We start from the raw sequence: 20,225 nt of genomic DNA, 5'->3' as shown, positions 1-20,225 counted from the left end.
AGCAATATGAGAAAGAAGTTGCAACACAAAAAAAAAATTCAACTTTATGTGACAATTCTATGAAAAATGATCTAATATTCAAACAAAAAGAGTCGACATAAAAATATTAAAAGGGAATATAGCGAGGGGGGAAAAAAAAAAATCACACCCTTCAGAACAATAAGTCAGAATTTTAAAAGTCCAATTTTACAAGTTCTTATGCAGTAAAAAGAGAAAACTAAGAAAAAAAAAACCCCCACACATTTCCCGAGACTAAAATTATAATGTCATGACAAAAAGTCAATCTAAAAGCTAATTATGTAACTCAGTGGGGGGCGGAGTCTAATTTTGCAAGAAAAAAAAAAACTTCTCAAAAGTGTCAGTTTTCTACTTATTTTGGTTGAAGCAGCATGTGGCTCATTTTTCCAATTTAAGTGACCACAAGCAATCGCACGTTCCAGCTCGGTACTTCTTGGAAGTGTAAAACGGGGAACAGCTTTTGGCGTTTCTTCAGAGTAAACGTGAGGAAGACCTGACGCAAAAACTTGTGTGGATCGGGGGGTGCTGGGTCCTCCGGTGATACTCAAGTCACAAAGACCAGTGATGTGATTTTTGTACTTAGCAGCTCTGCTCGAGTGGAGGGGGGTGGGGGCAAACAAACAACCAACGATGTAATGGGATTGACTGTAGGGGGTAAACAGCATTGCTGCACCCCCCCACTGACTTCCTATAGGGAGCATATGGGCGGAATTATTGGGCCACACGGAAGAAAGGAGCCAATCGTTTCGAGTGAAATAACTCAGCCACTGGGATGTAAACTGGGCTAACTCAGTTTCTGTTATTTTCAGACAACCTTGATGTGACCGGCCAGGACGCGACCACTGAAAGTGAAGCGATTGACAGCCCCTGAGTTGTGGATGTCGTTGCACTGGTCCATAACGGTGAACCGCGAACGGGTACGGGCATTCTGTACAAGCTGAACATGATGCGGGGTGTTGACTAAACGAAGGAGACTCTGCACCTTGCACAACTGTAACTCTTAAAAGGAAAAGTCCCCATTACTTGAATGTCTCTTGTACTATGTTCTTGTTAGTTTGTTCTTTGTTCTGAATGTCATAGCAAGGCGCCACCGACTGCCGAGGACAAATCCCTTGTGTCTTGTCACACTCTTGGCCGTAAAAGCTGATTCTGATAAAAGTGCAAGAAATATGACCCAAGTCCTCAATGCCAAAATCTGGGGAAAACCCCATTTTCTCCTAAAAGCAAGTTGCCAAAAGACATAATTAATGCCATATAAGTCAATAAGACATAAATCCCCTAGACGTAATTCCAGCCATATATCTTGAAATCACTCTCGTGCAAAATGACCACTCTTGTTCCCAGTAGCTCAAATTTATATACACTCTATTCCTTTTTTTTTTTTTAGATGATATTTTGAAGGCAAAATAAATGACCAGTGTTGAGGTCAGGAATCCTGTTACATTTGAGACATTTCCACTGGTTCATTGTTTTTTCCTCTCCATTTGAGTGTCAGCTAAAAAGAATCCTTTTGCTCTATAAAAACTTTGTTGCCGTGCTCCATAACACTCTGAATGCAGCGAGATTTTCATTTCAATTAATTTACGGCTTCCCCCCGCTGTGCGCAACGATTGGAAGCGCAAACAAAAACGCTACACACATTGTCAACAATACACAATTATTTTTTTATTTTATGATTTACTTGTACCAGAATCTTTTCAAGAGGCATTTCGTCTCATCTCTGTAAAATTAATTGAGCCCCGGATTCAAAATGGAGGCTGACAAACTGGCATTTTTTTTTCCCAAACTAATTGCTAAGTGCAATTAAGTTAATTATTTTCTCCGTCCAGGTCAAACCGTGAACAGTTTTGCTAGAAGTTGAGAAATAGAATGGGATCATTCCATTGCGATGTATCATCTTGAAGTATTATTTATCATTATTAGCTGGTCATCTTTCTTTTCAGATGTTTCACAATGGTGGCAGCCATTAAACCTATAAGCTGAAGACATCCAAGGCAACCGAGCAATTTTACAACAGAGGGAGGACGTTGATCCGCAGCATTTCTTTGGCCAGAAATAATAACGCCATCGATGAGTGTGACCTCTTTGAACAAAGCCTTTTATTTTGGCACTGTTGAGAGAAAAAAAAAAAAAAAAAAAAAGCCCACGGGGTGTCGGTTTTGGAGCGAAGAAAACAAGCCGGACGAAATCAAACGTTGAAATTCACGCGTCCTTTCCCTTCTCTGTTTTCTTTTGCCTTTTGGGCAGAAAAAAAACAAACAAAAAAACCCCTCAAATGTCAAAAGTAGCACACGTGTAACACTCGGCAAACATTAGGTGAGAACGCAAAGACCTCCGGGCGCACACACATTTACTTGTGAGCAACTGTTAAAAGTTGTCAATCAAACCCCCCCCCCCAAACAAAAAAAAAAAAAAAAAAAAAAAAACACACACAGTGATTACAAACTCGCGGAACAAATTCAAAACACCACATTTCCTCGAATAGTGGCCGTCTATTTCCAACGGAATTTGCCGAGGCGCTTCTTCATCTGCCGGACCGGAGAAGACACAAAAACAAAATCTTTGTGTTGAAAGCAATTGTTACCAGCTGCTATCCCCCCCTCCCTCCATTTATCAGGTTTATTTGTTCAAGTAGTATTAAGTAAATAAGGCCATTATTTGAGGAAAGACTGTAGAAACGATGTGCACATTTTCGATTTTGGGACGCGATGAATTCCTGACGGTCTTTTGCAATTTGGACGGGAGGAAAGGCAGGAAAAAAGGAGGCCATGTTGTGATGATGATGATGATGGTGGTGGTGGGGGTGGTGGTGGTGATGTGCTTCTTCTTGCCACAAGTGTAAGGCACAGGCGCACTTCCTCCTCTGGCAAAATGTGCGAGAAACGAGTCGACCACAAGCCACCGCGGTTGCAGAACAGATCGCAGTCCAGAAAAATAGCCACAAAGTGAAAAAACCTCGGGAGACGGGAAAGTGGCACAAGCGGGTTGGGGGTGGTTTGGGATTTTGGCACAAGAGATCCTGATTTCAGAATCAAGTCAATTCCTTTTTTTAATTTTTTTTTTTTTTTTGATGGAATTGTTGTTTGCAGCCAAACAAAACGTCGCCCCGGAGAATTCGCTGGGCACGCGCCGGACGAGATCAAAATTCCTCAAGCTTCTTGATTTGCTTTTGGAATTTTCCTTTTAAAGTTTCATAAATATTCCCATATGCGTTTAGTTTTTTAGATAGGATCGGGAGGAGATCCGGGAGTCGCTGCTTCCCAGTTGGACTGAGCCACACTGAATGAGCAGAGTAGGGATTTAGAATTCTGTCAAACTGCTTAAAGGACTAAGATGCAAAATGATTTTTTATTTCAAAATTTTAGTGCGCTCTCCAGATTCTACAATATGGTACAGAAATGACTAATTCACCTTTATTAGCAACGCATGTGAGCTGGCCAACTACCAAGATCACGGAGCGCTCGACTGCGGACTCTTTCGATTGTAGCGCACTTTTGTGATTCTACCATAATTTAACAAAAAAAAATACATTTTTTTAAAAATGAATCCACTGGACTCCATACTCAAAATTTGATCCGGCAACCCGTCCAGGATCGTGAAATGCTTTAATGCGGACTCTTAAAAATCCAAGTGTGGTCTCAATGTCTATGACGTTAAACAAGGATGCGGGATTTCAAATTCACCTCGTTCATCCTCAGATTTGAGAGGGGCGCCTGTTTGAGTCGGAAATCATCCTAAACGTCATAACCTGCTTTAATGCATATTCTTTCTTTGTATGAACTCTCAAAGCGCTCCCAATTTTTCATACACAAAGGTGAGAAGGCCACCACGTAAGAGAGCATCCAGCATCATAAAGTGCTTCAATGCGGACTCCTTTTTGTTTTTGCCCTTTTTAGGGAAAAATTGAAAATTATTCAATCACTATTATTGATATTCTAGCAGTGAGTGGCCATCTCATATATTTCTTTAGGTCCAAGTGTTACAGTAAAAACGTGAAACGGAAAATAATCCCAAAGTGAGGATGAGCGACGTGAGAGCGGGCGGGGCTGGGCGATCACTCGAGCGGTTTTGGTACTGGATCAGCGCCTCTTACCTTCCCGTCTTCATGTGACACAACGTGTGTGTGCATGGCAGTTTTAGGTCACGCCATTTCGGAGCAATTATTCCTTGTCGATACTCCTCCCGGATCGATAAACAACCACAAAACAAAAAAAAAAGTCTCAGTTAGTCGAAAGCGGATTGAATTTCCTTACGTAGAAAGCGACGGAATACCACGTAATAAATACAGCGTCCAGAGGCTCCCCCCTCCCACCCCCCACTTATTTAGAAAAATACGGATCAGGACCTTAATAATAAATCCGAGGGACAGTTCTTTGTGAGACTCCGCGAGTCTGAATCTCTCTTAGCGCGGTGCTGGGTAGTCCTAGAGGCAGACGTTGCTGCTGATTTGGCAGGTGGATCCGGTCCCGGCCTGCGAGAGGAAAAGTCTCCCGTTGGGGCAAACGCACACCTCGTAGACCGTCTGCCTGGTGCCGGACGACGAGGCGCCGGAGGACGCCTTACCCTCCGGGAGACGCATCAGGCGGATGCGGCGGGCGTCCAAGGAGATCTGGAGGACCGGATGAAGAAGAAGAAAGAAGCTCGGCAAAAGCGGAAGAAACGTGGAAAATTTCCCGATCGAGGAACACGACGGGAGGTCTACCAACTTTCAATCTCAGTGCATTCTAATATTTTGAACACGGCGGGAGATTTATATTCATATTTTAGCTAGTTTCCCTGTTTATGTATTATGTATTATTAATTTCTGGTGAATCAAGAAGTTATCATAGATACTATGACTAAATAGTAGCATTATTTTAATCATCATTCATACTGTAAATAGCATTAATTTGATAATAACAGCTGCAGGAAATGTAGATTATTTTTTCGTGGGACTCTAAGGGCAGTTTGATCCAATCTAAGATATGATTTTATACATCTACAGTATGCAAGACACGACAAAATTGGCATAAAAAAACATGAATCCATGATTGGCATTTTTTTAAAAAAAAAACACTTTTTAGGATAAAGGGTTTTATAAGGGGTGCCTTGACTTTTTTACCCCAAGATCTACTTTTCAGGCAGCCAGCCTGGTTATTTATTTTTTTTTTTTATTTTAAATTTTTTAAAGAATGACCAAGCCATCGCGATCGACCCAAACTGCCTCGCGATCGACGCATTTGATTATTCCCAAAATATAAGGACATAATGAGGTGCCTGCGCGAGATCGCTTGCATCAAATCCATCCATCCCTTTTCCAAGACGCTTATCCTCGAAAGGGTCACGGGAGTGCTGGAGCCTATCCCTGTCCAATGATTCCAATTTCCCAATTCCACTCGCTGCGAGCCAACATCGATTGCTACCTCCTGGGGGACTCGCACCTCGCACGTGACGAGAAAAAGACCGTTAAGGGGCTGCTCCTGTCAGCCATTAAAAGCAGAACCGCGACGCCTCGGAAATGTCACATGACCTGTTCCCCTGACAAATGGCCGGTCAGACGTTGCGAAGCGGATGTCGCCGCCGCCGCGAGCTGATCGTTGAATGATGGGACATCGTCGCTGGGACAAAGTGCTTCTGGTAAAAGAGCCGCTAAAAGGAAGTCGTAAAAGCTCTCTGCATGTGTGCAATGCCTGGGGAAATACAATCCAATTTTGTACAAGGTGCGGGAGGCAGAAGGTGATTCCGACAAAAAGGAAGTCACTGCACAAGATGGCGGACAACAACGTTGTGCAAACGGTGCCTCGACATTTCCCGTAAAAATCATTCAAAAAGCCTTGACTAGTCTAACCTCTTCTGCCGGCCTATCCATTACTAGCGCAAACAGGAAGGGGCTCGGCGCGGAACCCTGATGCAGTCCCACCTCTACCTTAAATTCTTCTGACAAACCAACGGCACATCTCACTGCTGTTCCACTGTACTCACACATGTCCTGTACTATTCCAACATATTTCTCCGCCACACCAGACTTGCGCATGTACGTTGCAAATGGTTGTTTGTCTCCATACATCCAGAGTTCACCCTACTTCTCTCGGTAAAAGTCAGCTACTATCGGTTCCAGCTACCCGACAACCTGATTCACAAAACACGTTAAGGTAAATATAACTCTAAACCGTCTCCAGGTTCTCTCACCAAATGTCAGCTGTATCCTGCGTTTACCCCGCTTCTCTCGCTAAAAGTCAGCTAGTATCGGCTCCAGCTACCCGACAACCTGATTCACAAAACACGTTAAGGTAATTTAACTAAACCGTCCCCAGGTCCTGACACCAAATGTCAGCTGTATCCTGCGTTTACCCCGCTTTTCTCGCTAAAAGTCAGCTATTATCGGCTCCAGCTACCCGACAACCTGATTCACAAAACACGTTAAGGTAATTTAACTAAACCGTCCCCAGGTTCTGACACCAAATGTCAGCTGTATCCCGCGATCCACTGTTGATCAGGCCAAGGTGGACTCGTCTTCTCTTAAAAAAAAACTCAACTATTCACTGCGATTAACTGCAGCATAGAGTGTGCACCGCTTCTCTCACCGAAAGTCAACTGCTACCTGTGATCGACTGGTAGAAAATCTAGAGCGAACCCCGCTTCTCTCACCTATAGTCATTTGTACCCTGCGATCCACGGGCCGCTGGTCCTGGGTAGACCTCGCGTCCCTCTCCCAATGTTTGTCCCAGTATTTATGTGCCCAGAAAATAAATATAAGACAAATGATTCCATTTCTTAATTTCCTTTGTCCCTGACGGATTGATGTTCAGAAATGCGCTTATGAAAGACGACGTGTTACGCAATGGTCGTTAATCACAAATCCAAATCTTCCTTGGCTTTTGCTTAACGTCCTCCCCCTGCCCCCTTTCTGTCTCTAACTCTGCGCTTCATGTACATTTTTTCCCCCTCTCACTCATCTTCCACGCCGATCCGTTCCACACATCAGCCGACGCTGATAAAAGGATTTCCCCTCCCTGGCACTGCGGCAGTGGCGTGGTGTCAGATCTGTTTCATATCAGCCGAGGAGGATTAATGGAGGGGGGGTCGGGTGTCGGAGGGGGGCAAGAAAGTCTTTAAAAAAAGTTAGCCGTGTACATTAAGACCTGCTGATCCTGATACGAACGAACAAAAGGAGGAGGAGGAAGGTGACCTTGACGCACACTTCGTTTACTCCAATTAGAAGTGAGGACTAAATTCAAAATGGCGCCCGTCATTGTTTTGGAAAAAAACTGATTTCCTGCCCTCTGTTGTACTTGAATGAGTTCATCGTAAACCTGCTAGCTAATAGTGGAAAACCACGAGCAATTTAAGTCCGTACCAAAAAGTTTGTAATTGCCTATAAATGCCACAAGATGGTGGTAAATCGCTATTTTGTGATTGGTCAACAGATTAGACATGGCTCTGGCCTGTGATTAAACGCACTGAATAATGGAGCATAAATTCCAAGGGGACGAATTCTGAAGTGTGAATATGTGGCTGTTGACTATATTTCTTTATATATATAAAAAAATCTGATCATGATAATATACTGCGCCCGATTAACCCCATGGGGTCACATTTAAAAGAGGATTTGGATGTCTTGGATTCTCTGGGGTTAAACAGAATATCCTCTAAAATGGCACAAAAGTAGATCATTTTTTTGGGTTTCTCTAAAAGCTGCGAACGAAGCGCACCTCTCCGTCTTTGGACTCCAGTCGCAGCTCATTCCTACAGATGGCTTGGATGTCGCCGGCCTCAGCCAGGATCTGGATGCCTTTGGGGGCCTCCATGAGCAGGGAGCGGGTAGGTGACTCCAGCCTGGAGAATGAAACACAATAAACTCAGTCGTCTCTCTTTCTTGCCTGGATGGCAACAGACAATAGATTTGCGATTCAAGAAAACCAGTGCCGTCTGTGTCAAAGCAACCCCAGAACAACAAAACCTATTATGTCAGAGGTGCTATGACTTGGCTGACGAAAGCGTTCTGATACTTTGTGAGATGCAGTAAAGCAGCCCCTGAACATAATATTTGATCCTGTTGGTGGATCCAGACAGAGGTTTCTGAAACTGGCCCTTATTGATGTTGAATACCTTGATAGTCTTGAAATGTAACTGTACCTTTCACATATTCATCTGTGCCGGATGTAGCCAAGTAGTCCCAGAACATGACTTATTATCCTGTTTCAGGACCCATTTTTTTGTGGTCCATACATCTTCTTTTTCTTTCAACTTGTCCCGTTAGGGGTCGCCACAGCATGTCATCTTTTTCCATTTAAGTCTATCTCGTGTATCCTCCTCTCTAACACCCACTGTCCTCCCTCACAACATCAATCAACCATTTCTTTGGTCTTCTTCTCGCTCTTTTGCCACCCTTCTACCAATATACTCACTCTCTCGCCTCTGATCATGTCCAAACCATCGAAGTCTGCTCTCTCGAATCTTGTCTCCAAAACATCCAGCTTTGGCTGTCCCTCGAATGAGCTCATTTCTAATCCTATCCAACCTGGTCACTCCGAGCGAGAACCTCAACATCTTCATTTCTGCCACCTCCAGTTCAGATTCCTGTTGTCTCCTCAGTGCCACGGTCTCTAATCCGTACATCATGGCCGGCCTCACCACTGCTTTGTAAACTTTGCCCTTGATCATGGCGGATACTCTTCTGTCACATAGAACACCAGACACCTTCCGCCAACTGTTCCACCTCACTTGGACCCATTTCTTCACTTTCTTACCACACTCTCTATTGCTCTGTATTGTTGAGCCCAAGCATTTGAAGTCATCCACCCTCGCTATCTCTTCTCCCTGGAGCTTCACTCTTCCTCCTCCGCACCTCTCATTCACGCACATATATTCTGTTTTACTTCGGCTAATCTTCATTCCGATCCTTTCCAGTGCGTACCTCCATCTTTCTAACTGTTCCACCGCCTGTTCCCTGTGGATCACATCATCTGCGAACATCATGGTCCAGGGGGAATCCAGTCTAACCTCATCTGTCAGCCTATCCATTACGGAACCCTGATGCAGTCCCACCTCCACCTTAAATTCTTCTGACACACCAACGGTACATCTCACCACTGTTCTGCTGCCCTCATACATGTCCTGTACTATACTAGGATTAGGTATGGTATATAGTCCATACTAGGTTTTCTAAAACTAGGTCGCACATTGAAATCCAAAATTGGTTAATAATCTTGAGATTTCATTGCATCCTGCACTGATTCAAGCCCTACACGTGGTAGATGCATCAAAAGCATCCATGGAGCGCAAGCCTTTCAGGTTTTATGACTTCTTACTAGAGAGCCACACGCTCATCTTTTTTTTTTTGCTCCCTTTACATTCAACTTTTAAACGTGGCGCGGCAAGCTCGGTTAATGCAGAAGGCGCTCGGTTCTTCAACGAGGTTCTCTTTGTCCGCTCAGCTGCGCTCACAAAAGCCCAACGAAAGCAATCAGCCTCGCGACACAGCAGCCCAGATTGCCATTTAACCTGTAATTTGCTCCCGCGCTTATGTATTTAGAGGCCTAAAGTGTTACCACCGCTTGCGCGGGCCTCTGCGGAGGACGGCCGCCAAGGACGAAGGAGGCAAGACGGAGAAGAGAGCGAAAGAACCAAAGGAGGCGGCGAACGCTAATGTGAGTGACGTCGAACCATTTCCTCCTTTCTTTTCACACGCCCCCGCGGGGCTGCGCGCGAACGTGCGGCATCCAAGTTATTAACCTTTGATTCAAACGGCAGATATGAAGTGTTCAAAGGATGATGAAATCTTATCGATCATCCAGGGGAAATGAAATTGGAAAAGTGAGAAAACAAATGTAACAGCACGTGGTCGGAGATAGAAAAAGTGCTGATTTAAAAAAAAAAAAAAAAAAACAAACAACCATAAGCGGTGAATTTAATTGCAGATTCTTTAAACTTGACACACGTGCACTTTGATCCATTTCTCAGTCTCATTGTGGCGTGGTTGTGACAGGGTGAGAGCGTAAAAGGTGACACAGATTCCAAAGCAGGTTGCACGACAGAGACTGGAAGAGTAACAGAAAGGCATAGACGTGGAGCTCCTTGGACGCAAATTTCAACTCCAACATGTAAATTCAAAAGTTTACAGGAGAATCTTTTTCCAGAGTTGCGTAACCCCGAACGGTTTTTTTTTGTCCGGAACTCGTCAGTATTCGTGGCAGCGTGCGCCATCAATTTCCCGTCTTGTTTTGCAAAAGTGTGAGATTAAAACGTCGGGCCCCGTTCGGCGCATTTCTGAACACTGCTAATCGTTTTGTTGTTGTTTTCTATGACGTGGGCTAGCATGAATGCTAATAGTTTGCTCTGGGGGAAGTGCGGGGATGACGGGAAGAATGCGGTTTCATCACACTGCGAGAAAGAGAGAGAGAGAGAGACAGAAGAGAAGAGACATCTGTGGAAAAGCAATTTAATTGAAAATGAAACTTGCGTACGCACGTGTGTGTGTCTGTGTGTATGTTTAATTAATCATTGTAATTATGGGACTTCGATGATGAGAGCAGAGGTTACGGAATGAGATTTCAATTTGGGAGCTGCGCAGTAGGCGTGTGTTATCGAGATCCGTGTGCACAAAATGTCTAATTAGGGAGCTGCCTTTATTTGTCAGCAACAATGTCAAAGGTGTATTACAATACCTGGCAAGTGAAACTAAAATGGACTTCAAACGGGTAAAATGCAGAGAAACGGCAAGTAGACTGGGCGGAACTAAGATGTCACAACATTTGTGGGGCTGCTTTGTGACATCCGGCACGGGAGGTCTTGATTCTGCGTGGGGTGAAATGCAATATTCTGAGATGAAATATGTTCATGATTTTTCACAATAATTAGGCAACAGATAAATATAATATTGGAGTATAGTATAATATATAATATAGTAATAATATAGATGCGACATTATGGTATATATGGTGACTCAGCTGGAAAATTCATCCATCCATCCATCTTCGCCGCTTATCCTCACGAGGGTCACAGGGAGTGCTGGAGCCTATCCCAGCTGTCAACGGGCAGGAGGCGGGGTACACCCTGAACTGGTTGCCGGCCAATCGCAGGGCACATGGAGATAAAGAGCCGCACTCACAATCACACCTAGGGGCAATTTGCGACCCTTGTGAGGATAAGCGGCCAAGAAAATGGATATTATTAAATAGCCTTTACCGCGCTACTCGGCACAGGGTGCCTTAAATCGGTGCAGTGAAAAGAGATTGTGTTCCACTTTGGAGGATGCACTGTGTTGTAATGGTGCTAAGAGTACAACTGCCAACTCTGAAACGCCGCCGGAGTTTCACTTTAAGCATCCTTACGTCTTGTTGAAAGCCGCGGACGATAAATAGCGCGTCCATAATTCAGGACTCCAGGGAGGACGCTCATGATCACAGGCTGGAGTGGGTTTTTATTTTGTGACGGCAAACAAAAACCAAACCCCCCCCCCCAAAAAAACAACCTCGCTTTCTTTTATTGCCTCTCGCCCGCCGCCCCACTTGTCACTTTGCGCCTTATTGCCTCATAAATATTTGCCTTTTATCTTTTGCTCAGGATTGGCATCCATCACCGCGTGCCCACACCGCCACTTTCACTTTGGCACAAAGTCGTCGCCGTGATGCGAGGACACGCAGACGGATTGCGTCGCTCCTCAAGGCGACGGCGTGCCGAGTGACATCGCCGCGTGCCGTGTGTTTAACACAAGAGCCTCCCGAACGGGATCTCGTGACGCCCGACTGCTACCGAGATCGTCAACGCTGATGAACCTGATCAAGTTTTGCAAAACATTAACACGACCGATTTTGGGGCAGCAAATATTTAACTGGACATCCCTTTAGCCACTCGCGAGTAAACTGGAGCCTCTCCCAATTGATGTTTGGCGAGAGACGCGGGCTACAGCCTGGAGTGGCCTTGACGGTGAAGTGGGATACCACCAGGACGACAGAAGACAATAGACAAGCATTCCTGCCCACGTACGCATCGATGCAAAATTTACACTTTTCATTGACTCTAATTAACAGTTAACTTGGACCTCATACGGCGGCTTTGCAAAGTTTCCTGACACTGTGGGGGAAAAAAAAATAACTAAAAAGGTCTTTGTCATCAAAAGTTCTTTATTCCCCTTACGCTCGTGTTTCCTGGATGGCGTAAAGGCAACAAAAAAAAAACCGTCGCCACTCTTTCTTTTGGCTTTCATCTTTTGTCTCATCCTCATCTTGTGCCTCCTACACTCGTGAGCTCGTCGCCGTCGCGCGCCGTCTTCCCCCACGCTGCGCTCGACGCTTTATTTTCCCGCTCGCCTACTTGTCACGTTCGGATCAAAAGACCGACATGGTTTCGAGCGTGCAGCCCCCCCCCCCCCCAACAAAGTACGAGCCTCCCAAACAAGCTCAACCTGCGACACGCAAATCGCCTGAAAAAGCCGTCCGAAGGACTTTGATCAGAGCTTCCCTGACGGGGCGCGGCTGATATTTGGCGAGAGAAGCGGGGCGCCGGGGGAACGACTGTTCTCAGACACGTGACGGCGGACGACTGACCGCAGCTCCTTGAAGGGTTCGGCCCGCACGTGGGGGGTCTCCACCGACTTGCTGAACACGGCTCCCTGGGCGCCTGGAACAAAACAAACAAAATGTTACATTTAAAATCAGAAAATAACTCAAATGTCATTCATTTATCACCCATAATGCACGATATATAAGTCCTGTCATGGCAGATTTCACATACAGCTATCTTTCTTGTCTTGCACACACACCCCTACTCTCTTCTCCCCCTCTGTTAATAAAATGCAAACGATAATTCTTATATCAACAACTGAAACTAATTGAGCGCAAAGTCAACACTCTGCCGCGCTCCTTTCGAAGCCGAAAGAGAAGTCAAACAATTCGCAGGCGCCTCGACGCAATAAAACAGATTTAACATTTAACTGTAATGCTGCGGGATGAAAAGTAATATGAAAGGAACACATTCAAGTCTTTTAGGTCTCTTAAGATGCATTAAAAATAGAAGAAAAAAAAAACACATTCACGTAACAGCTTTTATCACACTTTGCTCAACCTGTCAAGACAGAAGTAGTACTTTGTGTTCAAAGTAGTGCTTTTTAGAGAGACAATTAAAGCATCACAATGCTTTTCATTCCAACAGATGGTTGCGGAGCTGATGAAACGTTATCAGAAAGTACAGAAACAGCCCATCCCACACACACGCTCGCGTACTAACGATCATTTCTGTCACTCGCGACGGCGTTTCATTAGGGTGGTAGATCCCGTAAAAAGGCAACAAGCCTTGTACTAATGTCGACACGGAGCGCGCCGGCGAGCGTGAGGAACCGGACGGAGAGAAAGCCTCGCAAAATGAACAAAAGAATCTTTTGCTTCTATGCAGGACATTTGAAGGATAAAAAGTCGTCTTCCTGAATTTTGTTCAGGAATTAGTAGCAGTTCAGGATGATGTAAGAAATACAATCCATCCATTTTCACTTGCAAAAAACAAAAGATTTTTAGGGATTTTTACAGTATTTTGGTTGATTTAAGAGCACATACAACCAAGTCATTTTGTGGGGGGTTAAGAACATTTTAGGGGGGCTGCAGCCCCAACAAAACTGGCCTAGCGACCTCACAGCATTACAGAGCTCGTGCACGTGACGTCATCGTTTTCACTGCGCCATGCTGCCGGTCAAAAAGAGCTGCTCGATAGTGAACCAGAGCAAAATATTCGCAATGCCTGAGACTTGTTGTGCTGTTGGTTGTCACAACAGATGTGACAGATTCAAAAAGATCATTCTATGGAATAACAGCTGAAAACACCAGAATATATCGATGGATTTTGGCAAATAAACATGATAGATGGTGCCCAACCAAATACACATGACTGTGTAGCGATTCCTTCTCTTCAGGTAGGAATTATTCTGATTCTCAAATTCACAACAAGTATTTATAATGCCAAGGTTGGCTCATTTGTGAACTATGCGTTAAAAAAAAAAAAAAAAAAAAAAACAACGGAGTCATCGCCAAAGTACACGGAAGCGTGTGCGGGCACATGTTAAACTTCGGTAAACCTCTCCCCGACAGACTTATTTTTTAAATATGCATTGTTCTCAAATGAGTCCAATGCGTATTTAAAAAAAAGAAAAACTGTCAGTCACACAGAGGTTTACCGAAGTTCGTGTGGCCACAATGCGCTTCCGTGTATGGGGGCTGAAGCCTATCCCAGCAGTTTATTTTCTTTTTTTTAAATACGCATTGGACTCATTTGAGAACAATGCATTAAAAAAAAAAAAAAAAAAAAAAGTCTGTCATGGAGAGGTTTACCAAAGTTCAAGACAAGCGGAAGCGGATTAATAGTCCAATTTCTTATCGGTGAAAACATCGACTTCGGCATTAAATATGGGTCCTGCAATCCATGCCAAGTGTCTCTCATTTTTCCACGTACCTTCGTTTATTATCACCTTCTAAACTTTTAACGGTATCGGACAAAACTCCGGGCGATTGTGCTATGATGCGTATTTTCGCGTCGTCTCCAACAGACTTAGCATTGAACAATGGTTTGTTTGACCGACACTTCCGGCCAGTCACGTGATTTGATGACGCAGGTGCACGGGCTCTATACATACATAACATTTTACAATGGTACACAATATTTCAGCCCACAGTCAAAACCTAGTGGTGGTAAACTACTTGTGTAGCCACGGCGGCCCTGTTGAAGTTTGACGGAAGCGTGGCTGCCATTCTGCGCCTGCAGCTCTCCCGACCACCACTAACACGTCTGTGGCCGTGAATTCTCACGTGCTTTCAAATGTTTTGCCGATGGTTAATTGCGTGAAACGGTCCAAGAGCGATGGTATCACAAAACAACATTAATAAAGTCACAAAAAGGGACTTATGCTTTTAAAATCCTGACATGGACAAACGGCCTTCACACTCCAAAAAAGGTTTCATAATGCTGACGTTGAAATAAAAATAAGTTGGAAGTGAACCGAGGCAAGCGGTTTTACTTTATTACAGTTTTATTATACAGTGGTTGACTTGTATTCTAGTTATAACGCGATGTGCTTTCACTGGACATTAATGTTTTATGAAGGACGAAGCCAGAACAAATTAATTTAATTTCCTTTGAGAACAAAAGGGCTTTAAAGGTAGTACAAAAACACCATGAACTCCCCCCCCCCCTGCTGTCTGAGTTAAAAAAAAAAAAGAAAAAAAAAACAACAACAACAAACAAAAACATCACTGAAAATATCATCCTGTCAGGATTAGCGCTGTGTTTGGACAGTGATGGAGAGCGTTTACCCGCATTAAATGTCAAGCATTATTAACAAGTTTAGGCCGTTTAAATGTTTGACCGCTGCTGTTTTTTTTTTTTTTTTTAAAAATCTGTATCCCACCGTGTCAAGCTGCATTTTCCCTGCCGACAAAATTCCACAACCCGTGCAGTGCTTGTTTTTGATAATGTGCTCGCGCTGACGCGTTCGCAGGTCAGGTGGAGAGAATGAATGATGCTATTAAATATGAATGCATTTGTGTGAGTGTGTGTGTGTTTGTGTGCGGTGTGTTTATAGCGCACCGAAGCCGCTATCATCAATTCTGGCCCGAAGTAGCTCAGCAATGATGAAACATGACATGGAAAGAGAGAGAAAAAAAAAAAATTCCCTCCGGGAATAGCTCCAGTGACTGGTGATGCCACGGGTAAACATACAACAATAAGATCATTGGTACTCAGAGTAAACAAGTATGCGGCTCAGCCTCTGACTAGCAAAAGACGTGGTAAATACCAATGCTGCGCGGCAGTAAAAAAAAAAAAAAAAGTGAACAAGGCTACTAGATAATGCTGCTAAAATCAAGGCTACCTCTCATTGCTTTCATGGAGGCAAATCAATGACACGTTGCAATTGGCATTATCCTAAAGTCAGTCGAGCAGTAGCTAAACGTGCAAAGAAAGGTGCGAAGGAGAATTCAGGAGGACCTTGAAGCATTGCTAACTGGCTGCGATGGAGGAAGTGAAAGCGGCCTCGCGGGAAGCTTGTAAGTAATCACACTTTCCATTTCAAATCGAAAACAGGAGGAAAAAAATACCAATCAAAACTTTTTTTTTTTAATTGAACGTCAATTTAGATTCATGGTCTTTCGAGGAAGTACCGTAATTCCCGGCCTACAGAGCGCACCTGGTTATTAGACTCACCCAGTACATTTGTAAAGGAAATACCATTTGGTGCCTACATAGGCTCCACCCGTGTAAAAGTCGCAAGTACGCACATTGAAACACGAGATATTTACAAAGACAGAAGGTATACGGAGAGTTTAACGGTAAAAATCAACTAGACACGGCAGTAACACACTCGGGCAGCGCTAACAGGGCCGGACCGGTAAAAGTCACTTCCTTGGCACATACATTCCACCGGTCTCACTCTTTCCGCTCGAGTGCCCCCGAGCGGGCGTTACAGAAAAATGCACAAATTATCCGCAATGCTGCATGAACTACAAGGTTGAAAGCGTGTGGAAAAAAGTCACGGCTTATTGGCCGCAAATTACGGTATACTCAAAGGCTTGGTTCTGATCCAAGTGTGCATGTTGAAAACAAAAATTCTGACAAAAGTGATGAAATTGACAAAAATCACATGACCGCAAAGTTGCACCTGAATTGCAATTACACTTCCAATCGTGAATCATTGAATTAAGTGTTCATTTCCCCTATCGTCACGCAAAGGTGTCGTTCCAATAAAATGACACCCATATGTCACGTTTTCACCGACTTAAAAATTAATATCAAGTCTTATGAAATTCTAACGGTGATAAATAGGATCATTTCAAGGAACGCTTCGTTACCGGTGGAAGTTTTCGATTCACCTTTGCACCTCCATCTGTAGTTTGCTCACTCAGTTTTTAATAATCTTCCCTTTTTGCTGTTACAGTCACACCGGAGGGGAGGCCCCGAGACCTTTGCTAATAAATACTCAAGCTCGGCAGCCATGTCATGAAAATCAGGTCGACGAGCCTGTCACAACAGGACGTGCAAAAAAAAGTCTCCAAAACTGAACAAGAAGTCGGCTCAAATTCTTTGGCGTGCCACCGGAAGCGGCTCCTCCCTATTTTAGCCGATTATCCGCAGGGTTCGCCTTGAAAAAGGGAAGAAAGAGCAACACAGACAAGACGGCGAGTCGCTCCGCCGCAAGCCGTCACGTGGCCAACACCTGACGGTTCATCCGGCGCTGGTACCGAATATAAATCATTTATCCTCGCTCGTATCGCTCGTTGACGGTGACGGCAAAGGAAATGAAAATATGTCGCGTAAGAACATTTTCTTTTTTCACGTTGACAAGTTCTCGCTCCCCCCCACGTCGAGACAGCGACCATTTGATCACGTGATAGCATCAGATACATAATAGGAATATTAAAGAGTTCAGCTTCCGGGCCCATTTCGAGGTAGACAGCATTTCTCCATATATTAATGAGTCTGTTTTCTGCGTGGTAATCAAAACGATCTTATGTCTTAAAGTGTTGAAAGATATTCCCGACAATTACTTGGTAAAAAGTAAAGGGCCTCTGGGTTTCTTAATACATAATTAACAATTCGATAATCTAAAGAGTGCAGTGGTTAGTAGAAGGTTCTAAATTGTCTACAGATGCCACAAGATGGCATCAAAGCACTGTTTCTGTCAAAGTTATGTCGTGCTGAAATGAAGCTCCTGCTGCGACCTCAACCTAGTTCCTTTGCACCAACACCCCCCCCCCAAAAAATCAAGATTTTACATTATTATATATCATTTGGGGGCAGCAGGGTGGTTTTAAGATGGTAAAACGTTGGCCTCAGAGTTCTTAGGTCACGGGTTCCATCCCGGCCCTGCCTGAGTGGAGTTTGCATGTTTTCCCCGTGCCTGCATGGGTTTCCTCCGGGTGGGCACTCTGGTTTCCTGCCACATCCCAAAAACATGCGACATTAATTGGATACTAAATTGCCCCTAGGTGTAATTTTGAGTGTGACTGGTTGTCTCTATGTGCCCTGCGATTGGCTGGCAACCAGTTCAGGGAGTACCCCACCTCCTGCCCGTTGACAGCTGGAATAGACCAGTTACCCTTGTGAGGATAAGCGGCTAAGAAACTGGATGGAAGGATAGATGGATGGATGGTAATATTTGATCTATAAGAAAAAACTGAAAATAAGTGAGTGAATGCTGAACCACAACTATGCGGGTGTTAACTTTATATACGACTTATATTTTGCATCACTTGTTGCTAGGCAGAATTTACAAGGCTCAATCATGACATCTTTGTTGGTAAATAGAAAAAAAACTGAAAAGAAAAACACTTCTGCGACAATATCACTTAGAAACGTGTCAGGTATCTTAATAGATTGCTGCTCTGTAATGTAATGTAAGAAAGACATATTGGTACGGAAGAAAATAGCAAAGTAACACCGACCGTACGTTCTCTTTTTTTTTTTTTAAATATGGAGCCTTTAATTGGAAAGAATGATAGCAAATGGAAATTTTAATATCACCCTCTGGGGGAAAAAAAAAAAAAAAAAAAAAAAGAGCCTGGCAGAGCCTTGGACTTGAAAATGGGGTTGGGGGTGGGGGGGCTGTTTAGTATGTGTGCGTGCGAGTTTAAACTCATTTGTATTCAGTCTCGCCTTGCGCAAAAATAACATTCAAAAAATACTTTGGGAAAGGAACTTATTAGACAGGGCCCGCTCCATTACAATGCCACGCACATTTCAAATATTCTTTGTCATCTGTCCGGCAACACACATGCACACACTTTCTGGGATTTGGAAGCGTTATGTAACAAAGATGGAAAAAAGGGCTCCGCGGGCCCAACCGGTACCGAAGGCAAGATTAATTAAATTCTTTCCAGAGCCATTAACTTGAGAAATGCGTCAGTGTGTGTTTGACGTTTTTATTTATTAATTGGTGTATTTCGATAATCAGAAGATGACACTGACAGAATGGATCCGATCATTCTGTTAAAAGGGCACTTGCATTGACGGGTTACAGGCGATTTTTGCATTTAAAGTCGCAGATACTACGGTAGAACGTGAGGATGGCGACCAAAAGTGGATAAAAGGAATATAGCTGCACCCACGCATGCGCGTTGTGTTTTATAATGAAAAATTGCATTTGAATCCAATTCCTCAACGGTTGATAATACTCCATTTTAAAATGATTCCGCACGTTTCCCATTCGCGCTGCCACGACGCAAATCCCAAATCAAGAATAGTGACTTGTGTCACTTGAGCCATCAAGCCCTTATTGCGAGTGCAATCAGTCGTCGGCGCCTCCGTCGCCGGCGATCAATGCAGACGAGGTGCGGTTACGCGTCGGCATCTCCTTCCTCTTCCCTCGTCTCGCTCTCGTAAACACATCACCGGGAGCGCTTCTCTACCCACGCGAGAATCGACAGCACCCGCCTCGTCCATTTCATCGGCGGGGCTTCCAAAAACTGTGATGATGCGATTTTTTTCCCCTTTTCATTTTCCTGTCCCTCTATCTTCAGATTCTCACCATCACTCCATCACTCATCACACACATTTGCTTCAGTTTCATCAGTCTTTAACCACCCCCCCTCCCCCAAATTCTTTGATCCCCTCCTCCCCCACCCTTCCATGCATACCTTTTCATTCTCACTGCTTCTCCTCAATTACTGGCACTATCCGGACAAATCTCCTCAAACCTCACGAAGCGTGCAGGAATTGATGTGTGCAAAAGCTTCGGAGGGCAGCGGAACCGAAGCAACCAGGAAAAATGGGGGTGGATGCAAACATGAAAAATGTCCCAGATGATTCATAAACATTCATACGCCGATTGAAGTGGTTTTGCTGATCCATAGCAAGGCCCTTCATGGTGGAAGGTAAATGTGATGTCATGGAGAAAAACAGATTATTACCAACAACTGAGTGGGTGAAACATCCACCCATCCATCCAGTTTCTTCGCTGCTTATCCTCACAAGGGTCGTGGGTGTACCCCAGCAGTCAACGGGCAGGAGGCGGGGTACACCCAGAACTGGTCGCCAGCCAATCGCAGGCCACATCCAGACAAACAGTTGCACTCACAATCACACCTGCGGTCAATTTAGTGTGTCCAATTAATGTTGGATGTTTTTGGGATGCGGGCAGAAACCGAAGTGCCCGGAGGAAAACCATGGGAGGGAGAACATGCAAAATCCAAACAGGCGAGGCAGAACTGTGAGGCCAACGCTTTCCAGTTGAGCCACTGTGCCACATTTAT

General features: G+C 44.3%; 1 protein-coding gene across 6 annotated transcripts in view; it reads right to left on the bottom strand.

Annotated features, from left to right (window-relative positions):
* Positions 1-3,347: 3,347 nt before the first annotated feature.
* The window catches only part of sgcd (sarcoglycan, delta (dystrophin-associated glycoprotein)), a 141,106-nt gene continuing 124,228 nt past the window's right edge, over positions 3,348-20,225 (bottom strand). For all 6 annotated transcript variants that reach the window (XM_061803392.1, XM_061803393.1, XM_061803394.1 and 3 more), the window contains 3 exons: positions 12,546-12,618; positions 7,710-7,833; positions 3,348-4,627 (listed from right to left, as the gene is read on the bottom strand). In XM_061803392.1, coding sequence (XP_061659376.1) covers positions 4,442-4,627; positions 7,710-7,833; positions 12,546-12,618 — 383 coding nt within the window. In that variant the 3' untranslated portion in view covers positions 3,348-4,441. The remainder of the gene's footprint in view (positions 4,628-7,709; positions 7,834-12,545; positions 12,619-20,225) is intronic.

This window comes from Syngnathoides biaculeatus, chromosome 18, assembly GCF_019802595.1.
Source record: "Syngnathoides biaculeatus isolate LvHL_M chromosome 18, ASM1980259v1, whole genome shotgun sequence".
Classification (NCBI taxonomy): Eukaryota; Metazoa; Chordata; class Actinopteri; order Syngnathiformes; family Syngnathidae; genus Syngnathoides; species Syngnathoides biaculeatus.
Note: the sequence above shows the minus strand (reverse complement) of the source record. Positions and strands in the feature narration are given on the sequence as shown.